Source organism: Bombus bifarius, unplaced genomic scaffold, assembly GCF_011952205.1.
Source record: "Bombus bifarius isolate JDL3187 unplaced genomic scaffold, Bbif_JDL3187 scf7180000007966, whole genome shotgun sequence".
Lineage (NCBI taxonomy): Eukaryota > Metazoa > Arthropoda > Insecta > Hymenoptera > Apidae > Bombus > Bombus bifarius.
This window is the reverse complement of record NW_022884352.1, coordinates 740,320-750,673: the sequence shown is the minus strand read 5'-3', so window position 1 is coordinate 750,673 and position 10,354 is coordinate 740,320. Positions and strand designations below refer to the sequence as shown.

The window sequence follows — 10,354 nt, the reverse complement described above, 5'->3', positions numbered from 1 at the left end:
CCACACGTAGAATAAAATAGTTTATTGTAATTCACAGAAAAAAACAAGACATTTCCATGATGCCTGAAAACTCACTGTTCCGTATCGGTTAACAATAGTTGTGATTACACGTTCTTTTCTGTTCGGGACCAACGGAAATACCGCTGGTGAGCGCATTCGTCTATCATGCGTTGAACGTCCGAGTGAATAATACAGATTATTCGACCATATAATCTACGGTAAAATTTTTTTTTACGATAATCCGCTCTTTAAACAGCTTGTAACAGATTCTGGTTTTCTTTTATATGTATGTACTTATATACATGCGTGCGTATATCTATATCAGAATACCCGTCTGTCTGAAGGGAAAAACCTGTAACCGCAATCTCACGCGATGGTACACATATCGTGTGTGAAAAGATGTAACGATCATCGCACGACGAAGCGATGAATCGTAACCGTCTCTCGGTGTTTCGACTTACGAAATCCACATACCATCAGGGGTATACAAGGTAAACCAGATGTCGTATCGCGCTATCTGCTTACAATTAGTCGGAGTCCGATCCTAGACTAACGATGTTTCCAAATACCGTTTCGATCAACTGATTGCGAACGCGTTCCAACCTCTCCTCCAAATATGCTCCTTCGCTCATCTGTTTTCGCTCCGTACCATGAAACCCGTTCCGTACCATTCCATTCTACTACGACTCGGTCATCGTCATCACCGACACATATCGCATCCCCCCACGATCGCATTCTAGATCTAGACAGCCAGCGCTCGCAACACGCAATACACGTATTATCGGGATCGGAAAGTTTGCGCGATCTGTCGACAATCCGTTCGCTTCTTAAGTACTTACATAAGAATGTGTGCTATAGCAAATGTAATTAGCTTAACGCATTCGTACGTTTGCAAGTTGATTTTACTCTCTAGTTAGCATAGCGCAGCGTCTCCTCGTTACGCGCCTAGCGAAACACGTTCCGTCGAAGGTTAAACTCGATCGAATGCATACTAAGCGTGTTATCGTTGATAAAGAACGATTACCGCGCCCGTGTTACCACCGGTACTCGTTCTACGAGCGCGGTAAGAAGCATGTATCATCCTTGGATCGCGCATTTGTTATTCCATGCGATCTTCCGAGATCCTCCGCCTGCTCTCACGTTCCCTGCTATAATCATAGAAAAACTCGATCCACAAAGCGAACAGCTGTTCAAACGCTCGATCTTTCCCTGTCATTTTCCCTGTTCCTCTTATAAACATCATCCACGTTTTTTCCCCTCCTTTCTTCTCCGTTTCTCTTTTTCCTATGTCGATACGCCTCGGTAATAGAATACCGTGAAACTAGACAACCAGTAACATAACGACGAAGAGTGAGAACACAATGACAGAATGAGAACGAAAAATATATACGCTAGTCGTTTCCGACTGTAGCGTTGTATGGCACTAAAAACGAATAAGCATAAACATACGCTGTCACCTCTATTCCTCCTCCTGTTCCGAATGTTTGATTTTTTAGCATTGGAAAAACGGCAACATCTTACACCGGTAAAACTAGAATTGGTTCGAGGAAGAGAACGGGGGGGGGGGGGGTGGGGACCGAAAGAAACAGAGAGGAATTTCGTGGAGAGTTTACCAAGATGACGAAAAGAAATAGCACGCGATCTTGTTCTCATCTTCTTCGAGACGAATCGATGAAGTGCGGTGGTAACAAGGTTAAGGAAAAATGAAAGAAAAACAAGTACACGAAGGATTAATATTGATACGGCTGGCAAACGGGAAAACACGAACGGAGGCGGAGGTTTATGAAGTATGCGTAGTGTTCCCTCCCATCGATATGTCCAAACGAGGATCGATGATCGAATAATGATCGAACTGCCGGAAAATAAGTCGAACGAGATCGATAACGGATAGACGCTTCGTCAGTATTCCTTTTCTCGACTATTTTTCGATTATCCATCGTCGTTTCCTATTTTTTCTACAGTCGTTTCGAATTCTCACCGCAGACACATTTCGCTTCCCTAATTTGCTTCGAGCATGCGATGACCGTTACCGTGACACTGAAACGGATGTTGCAATCTTTCATCCCTAAACGTCCGAATATTACGAATATTAATATTTCAAAGAGAGAAAGAGAGAGAGAGAGAGAAAGATAGAGAGAGAGAACACCTCTACGCGACATAGCTAATACAAAAATACTGTTCTGTTGCATCAGTTCTTCTCCTATTATTCCTATTACTTTTATGCATAGTAATCCCTGTAGTCTCTTAAAACGTTCCTTTACCGCTGTCAAAGAAATAAGAAAAGAAAAAAAGAAAAAAACAACAAAATACTACACGCGAAACGGTATAATTTAGTGACAAAAGTATTCCTTCGTCTAGTAACGACCGTTACTTTTCTTTTTTACATTTTTAATTATCTTCCCTTCTGCTTCGTCGCAATATGTTGCAGAATGATAATAACGCATAAAACCGCGGACACAATTGGTTCGTAGAATATTCGGATTTAAAATAATTAAAAAATAAGTTACAAAACAGCAAGTAGGAACAAGTCAGTTCCTGTTCGAAAAACACATGTATACATTTACGTTTCGACGATGAAAAATAATAATCCGTCTTGTACGTATACGAGTGTACAATATCTCAATTTTACAAGAATCTATACTCGCAACGCACGCGTTACTCTCCCTTTCTATGTGAATTACAATTTTCGATACACACGATGACGATACAATTTTCACACAATGTCGATTACACGGTAACGCGCCACATATCCAGGAGAGAAAAATACGTGTCTGATCGGTAATATTATCTCAAAAACGCATTGAAAAAGATTCGAAAACATTACTTATATTAATACGCGAACGGTACGGATTCAACGGACACCCTCTTCTTCCCCGTTTCTTTTTCCTTTGTCTTTCTCTCTCGTATCTACTCTCGTTTCTGCAGCCTTTTAAAATAATTACAATTCGGCGCCGCGCGTTAACAATTTCACCTCGTGCGACAAAATGAAAACCTACCGACGCCGAGTCATCAGTTACATACTACAATTATTAATTATATAATTATGTATATATGTGTGAGTGTGTGTACAGATACATATATATATACGCATACGCGCGCGCACACATATATATATTTATGTATATATATATATATATATAGTATAATATAGTATATATTCAGCATCACAGTAAGATAGCGCCCTTCATTATTTAAGTGATCGTCGGTTTGCTCGGATCGTTTATATTCATTTCATTCAACAACATATACTACAACAATCCGCCTAGATATCGTCGTGGAATAATTTGTATTCGCATCAATATCGATGTCACGATTACTTTTCTAGTATTCGGTTTGTATCGTGTCCGTAGGAGTGCACCTGTACAAGAGGACAAGCATCGGAGAAATAAAAGTCGTAGAAAGGTGTTGTGTGCCCGACTGAAAGCCACTAATGATAATCAACGATTTCACCTAGCATCGCGCGCGTACGTAGCGTGCATCGATAATTTTCCAAAATACTGATAGTTGATCGAAGGGCGACAAAGCGGCACGTGACTTGATCTGTAATTAAAACGCCAAGTAAAGGGGCAAAAGAATTAGGAAAATCTTCATCTTCGGATTCTCTGATACGCACGTAAAGGAGTGACGCGTGCTACGTCGGAAGAAATTATTTGTACGTTACACGACGTCGCGAAAAACTCTCAGGAACTTCATACGCATCGCGTACGTATCGTTTCCCATTTCGCGATCAACCTAACGAGCTATCGTATCTCGTTCCATATATGTACTGTGAAACACACGCGCACACACATACACATACACGCACACGCATATACACACACGTTACGGACGAAATATCGTCCAATACTTTTCACTCTGTGTACCACGTTTCGGTGGACTACGTTTCACCTGTTCTACCTATCGAGTGACGAAAGAATAGAATCTAGTAGTAGATACTTATAATTACTCTGAAAATAAATAGTTATAAAAATAAGCGAGCATTTTATGCTTAAAATACCTTAGGTAAAAACTTAATTAGTTTGCACCACTTACGGAGTGTGGAATGTGTGTGGTCTCTCTTACTACATCATAAAAGCGTACGTCTAACAAAAGATTTAACTATCGTGTAAAAAACATTAACGACAACTTGTTAATTGTAATATATGCGAAGTGCGATAGTTCGATAAAAAACACGTGGATCAATAAATAAAGGTGCAACAAGAGATTAGAAATAGGATAAAAGACGAGATCGAAACTAATCGATCCGCCGACGATCATCGTTACTGATCGTAGAATAAATAACTGTGCTAAGAATCTGATCTCTCCGCGAAGATACATTAGGTACATTGTCCGATTCGTTTTTCTATTTCATTTGCGCAATCACAATTCCTCTAGTCCCACGCCATTCCTATCCTCACAACCGATCACCCATCCACACCACCCTTACCCAATCGACATGAAATTTATTCACAGCTTTACGCACTGTGGAAGAGACAAGATATTTTTACAGTTAAATACATATTCAACGTGAAAATACGAAGAAACGTAAGCACTCACGGTTTCGGCACATTTAACTTAAAATCGAGAAAACCCTTTTTGTACTCTTCTATAAATTTGTTCGCATCTATTTTTTACTTATTATCTAACGACGATCGTACGTTCCAAAAATTACGCGCGAACATACTTTGTGGAAATCCGCGCGACAATTGAAAGCATCGGAATCGTTCCTTGAAACGAAAACGCGCACGAGACACGGGGTTCGAACAAAACGGCACAACGTCGTCATCATCGTTATATCGTCCGCTTTCCGGAGTAAAATAGCTGTAGACGGAAACGCGAGAAGCTTGGGTCAGAAATTCACTCGAACAGAATGAAACCGTGAGCAAAGATTGAGATTCTTTTCCGACCAAAATGAATCCAGTGGCACTATATCTGCGCTGCTCTTACATCAATACTTTACGATACCGAAACGACGGTCAAAAATCTTATACTATTCGCGACGCGTCCTTTTTGGACGTTGACTAACTCCAACCTCGTCGGTATTACGCGATTTTTTACCGATTTGTACCTGGCTCTGTGCGGTTAGCTGCAACGATATCGCATGCGTGTTTAACTTTTCAGCCAACAACAAGTCTTTCAGACCCTTCATTTTCTGACTGTACAAAGTTATCCTTGGTCTTTCGTGTTCGGAATCAGTCTCTACCTCGGGATCAAGGTTCTCCTGGGAAGTGGAAGGTGCGGGAGGTAAAGCGTCATCCGACGGAGCAACAAACGGTTCCCCGCCACCCTGCAGCAGGTAATCCCTATTAAGTATCTTTTCGCTACAGGCTGCCGTCAACGCTTGAATACTAGGATGCATCGGTGCTGGGTTAGGAGGTACTTTAGACTCTAAGCTTTTGATCAGGTCGCGGGCCGCGTTGCCCCTCTCTTTAGTTTTACAGTAATTGTTGTTATTATTGTTCAGTGTTTCCTCCGGACTTGTCTCCCTTTTCTGCGATTTTTCTTCTTCCTGTTTCGCTTCCACGTCATAACAATCGATAATTACCTGAGCACGAATACTAGCATCGAACTTTGAAATGGTATTTACCAATGGTCGTGCCCATCCTATGTGTAATACCGGCGTGTTTGCTCCTTCTTCCCACTGACAAATTCCGTCATAAAACCTCAACAAATAAGCGAAACAGCGCGGTTGTCGTAACAAGCGTTCATCGGCTCGTACCGTATGGGGTATAAGCTCGTTCGCTATTTCCAACAATTCCTTGTATATCTCTCCATCGTCCCTCGAATAGTCATACCTATTGCACATTAGAATCGGAATAGTCCAATGAGATTACAAATTCCGTAATCTCATTTCGGATATCATATTCTCTGTCGATTGCTACTTACTTCCTTAAAACATCTGCCGCATCTGCCCATGATGACAACGCATTGGCATGCAATCCGTGTCTATACAAGTAGCCACCTTGATAAGTATATGGATACACGTGAGCATTTCCATAATATTTCCTCGCTGATCGTATAGCTTCCTAGAAATTACACGTTAAGAAATTACGTGCATTCTTTACTAAAATTATTAACAAGTTCAACTACTAGTACTCGTTCGTAACTTGTAAAATACCTGAAAGAGATCTATGGCAGGAGGCCTGCCTGGAGTTGGAGCTGCTTCCTCGAGATCTCCCAGATTACCAAGAGCCATAGGATACTTGGCGAGATGACCCAAATCGTACAACAGCCATAAGAGTTCTTGTTGAAGCAATGCAACCTCAGCTGCATCCGATGTAGCGCTTAAACTAGGATTTATAGCCGATACTATGGTGGCAACTTCCATTGCTCTAGAGCATACTACAGCTTGTCCATTCACATATAACCACGACCGAGAAGCTACACCAGGTTCGACTGGTTGGCCACGTTTATCCTCGTTTCCCTTTCCTAATGAAAGACATACGATCAGGTTTAGTAGTTATCAAATTGCATCAGGTTCAATATCTTTCTAACTTCAGGTATGGCTTACCATGCCAAGTAACTTCAGCAGTTTCAGTTCCATCCTCCCCGTAAACCACCCAGGCGTGATCTTCTGACATAGCAAGGTGTACATCTTTAAATCCCAATACCTGACAGCCGGCAACCACGGCAAAGGCAACGCCGAAACAATCCAATTTATTAGCTGTGAGGTAGCTATAGAGACTTTGTAAGTGCGCGCGATCTTTGTAATAGCTTCTTGTTAGAGAGTTCCATATAACGTCGGAGACTTTTTTGACGAGTTCTCTAGTCGCGTATCTCGTATCGTAAACCGTAAGATCTACCGCACCCTTAATCACTGCGTGAAACTTGGTATAAAGTGCTTCGGCAATATGAAACTCAACGGCCGGCAATTTCGGCTCGTCAAAAACAGTGGTCTCCTGCGACGCAAATGTTCTATTGCAGGTTAGGGAATTCTCGACTGCACCGACGAGAATCGAGAGCAAAGCCAAATCTGGTTCCGAGCTGTTTTCTAACTGATTTTGGAAGATTCGTACGATCGAGGAGATGCTCTGAATAGGAAATAGTGCCTTATCCTCGTCTCGAAAACCCGCCATGTCGCGATTGGCAGGCTGAACACACGAGATCGAGATCTTTGCTCAAACCACGAGTGTCATCCTGTTTCACGTTTATCTTGACAGAAACTCTCGACGAAATCGTGTGATCCGTGTGACTTCCTTTTCCTTGACTAACGATATACGCTAGTCAATGTCGATTTTCTTCTTCTCAATGCGAAACTTTTACATTTCCGCATCACAAAACGAACGACAACCGTATATCACCTAGCGGCGCGCCGCCACTAGGACCGTTTCCAACACTGCTCTATCATACAACAAAACGAAAAGGCGAGTTTCTGCGCGAGCGACGTCAGTTCAACGTAAATTAAACAATTACCGATACGCGCGTTTTACGTTCTAGAATTTTCCACAGAATCAGTGCACTAATTTAAGACACCTTCAGCTCTCGAAACATCTATTTCTCCATATATTCACATGGTGTTCAATTTCATTTATCTTCAATTTGCTTTATACTTTGATATTCATTTATATAAATTGTTCATGCACATGTATATGACCAACAGTATATGGTAGCTAACAGTATATGTTAGCTGGTATAAACGCAGCAGGTACATTAGTACATTAACCAATTAAATGAAATATTTTCTATACAATATATTCAACTATATTATATTTTATTTATTTATTACTATAACAACACAAAACATACGTAAAACAGTATTAATTATCTCAAACAGTATGTTGTTACAATTGTCTCTCTAAATTACTTTTCATCTTATTATATGTATATTTGTCTTTAAAATGTTTTTTAAATGGGAGTTATTGCGATTTCAATTCTATTATTCTAGGAATGACTTTCGCCCATTTCTATCTTAAATCCATATTTCCAATTATTTCAAATAACGAATACTTTTTGTCGTATTTATATCTACTATTGCAATCCGGCACAATGTACGCACGAGACATCTTATCATAAACTTTTCTCGCAATTACAGTCACGATCGTATATTCCACTCGTTTCTCCTTTCTATTCGAATGTATGGCGGCCTAGTGACAGTTTCTGTTGCCCGTCGCATAGCGGCGTAGTTGTTGCCGGACTGTAGCGCAGCATTCGTTAAGACATTTTCAATCTTAAGTCGTCTTTCATAAACGGTTTGTCTTTTGTGATTTATAAAATATCGGTATAACATATATTTTTCACGGTGCTTAATTTACAGCGTGCATTCACTGGTCAACGCTTTACGTAATAAATTGTTTCGTTGCTGCGCACAATAAAATGAAAGTCACGATAAAAAGTAAGTATTCAAATTGGAATGTTCAACCTGCTCGTAAGTACATTTCGTTTATTTTTGCAATTACCGATAACTAGGCGTATGAAGCAGATACAAGTTGCTATATCATTTGTACTATTTATTTACAGTTTTCGTTATCATTTAATCGTGTATATTAAATCACGAACCGCTAGATACAGAAGTAAACAATTGTAAACATTTTTTAAGGTTGGACTGGTGTTGCCACCTGGCGTTGGATAGCAAACGATGACAATTGCGGTATATGTAGAATGCCTTTTGATGCCAGTTGTCCAGACTGTAAGATTCCTGGAGACGATTGTCCTTTAGGTAAGTTTAATTTAATTTCTTGAATTAGTGAAGATCGAAGCTCGATACTCGGGTAAAACTGATTAAGCGCGTTTATCGAGTGAAAAAAAATGAAAACACGAAGGTATCAAACGATTGTTTGGTTTATCGAATCGTTTATTTTTTGCGATTATATAGTAACGAAAGTAATAGGGAAAATAGCGCAGAGAAAAGATGGATGAGAAACGACGAGGGTTCGATAGAGCGAAGGTTTGTAAAATGCCGCGACAGCGTTTGCGCAGCTGTAGACATTAATATCGATCGGTGTGCCGAATGAAACGGATCGCTCGCACACGATACCTCACGTTCTGACGCGCGCGTACTCGCGCGTGTCAATGTAAACTGAACGAAGTCTGGTGATTACCGGTGGTTATCGATAACATAAAGTGTGTGTGTCCACGATACTTAACCGAGGAAGAAACGTTTATAGCGTAAAAACGTTCTATACTGTTCCAGTTTGGGGCCAATGCTCGCATTGCTTCCACATACACTGCATCATGAAGTGGTTGCATTCCCAGCAAACCAGGCATCTCTGTCCGATGTGTCGTCAAGAATGGAAGTTCAAGGAGTAGTTGGTTTGCCGATAGTCCCGCAGGTGTCAGCACGCAACGAGTAATCAGGTAATGTCGTTCATTGTGAGTCGTATGTACCAAGGGAATTCATTCGAGGCGAAGCACTCCATCAATTTCTATTCGACGAAAACGTTAGCTACCGTTCGCCATCGTTTCTTTCCACATTATGGCCATTGTTGCACGTTCTTTGGAAATTCTCGATCTCTTACAGTAAAAAGGTGGCATATTTTGTTGCAATTTAACTAAAAAAAGCGTAACGACGAAATAGGTTTGCTTGACGTACATACGTACTTGCGTGTACATACATATATTGCCGTTTCACGTACACCGCCACCTTTTAATTCTCCCTATGAAAATTTGCCGACTTTCGCTTCTACGACTTCGCTTCTGTTCTGTGCAAAGTTCGTCTAAAACGATTCACGACCACGATGCAGATCACGAAACAAAGCTTTACAATTAATCGACCGTTATCGTTGTTAAATTCTATGAGTGGACATAATCGTACAGCGATCAATGAACAATTGATTCTTAGCAATTACTCGTGAATCCACGATGGTTCGATGAAAACCGCTACGGAAACGGAATTGCCCATTATTAGCGAAAATTACTCAAAATTAGCAGTAGTAGGGTGCCGGGAGATTTCGTTGGAAAACATGATTCGGTTAGATCGCGTCGAATCGTAGAGTTAACGGTGCATTTGGATGTAATAAAGAGATTCTCGTAGCCCGCGCTTACGTAACAGTATTTCACGAGTGCGAGCAGTCGTTATGCGAATGCAGTATCACATCAGGGAAGCTCTCTTGTCGATCGTGCGTAATTTAATACCGTGCGATGCACATTTTACGATACGCGCGCGCGTTCTTTAGCGAATTTATTTATGGTAGCAGTGTTATCTAACGCCATCTAATGCCATACGGCTGGTGTGCAGCGAGCGCAGCTCTTTGCGGCGCAATCCGGAACATTTGCAATTTCTGTGACTGAACCGCGCTCAACAAAATTTCACTTTACCGATTTATCATTTTTCTCGTCTACTTTTTCCACTAATCGTGAACATCGTCTTGCAAGAGAATATCATAAGTAAGATTTTTGAGGTGACGCGTCTCGTGTTATCGGATTATCGGTTAATCCG

The 10,354-nt window shown here is 40.9% G+C and overlaps 2 protein-coding genes across 2 annotated transcripts; one reads left to right on the top strand and one right to left on the bottom strand.

Moving 5' to 3' along the window:
• Positions 1 to 7: 7 nt before the first annotated feature.
• Positions 8 to 7,364, bottom strand: LOC117209058 (menin). The gene is made up of 4 exons (XM_033450659.1): positions 6,491 to 7,364; positions 6,098 to 6,408; positions 5,866 to 6,005; positions 8 to 5,774 (listed from the first exon to the last, which is right to left on the bottom strand). The coding sequence occupies exons 1-4, from the start codon at positions 7,053 to 7,055 to the stop codon at positions 4,970 to 4,972; spliced, it is 1,821 nt and encodes a 606-aa protein (XP_033306550.1). The 5' UTR covers positions 7,056 to 7,364; the 3' UTR covers positions 8 to 4,969.
• A 680-nt stretch (positions 7,365 to 8,044) lies between these two features.
• Positions 8,045 to 9,273, top strand: LOC117206714 (anaphase-promoting complex subunit 11). The gene is made up of 4 exons (XM_033446296.1): positions 8,045 to 8,168; positions 8,234 to 8,311; positions 8,516 to 8,635; positions 9,110 to 9,273. Exons 2-4 carry the CDS (start codon positions 8,293 to 8,295, stop codon positions 9,223 to 9,225), a joined length of 255 nt encoding a protein of 84 aa, XP_033302187.1. The 5' UTR covers positions 8,045 to 8,168; positions 8,234 to 8,292; the 3' UTR covers positions 9,226 to 9,273.
• The last annotated feature ends 1,081 nt before the right edge of the window (positions 9,274 to 10,354 follow it).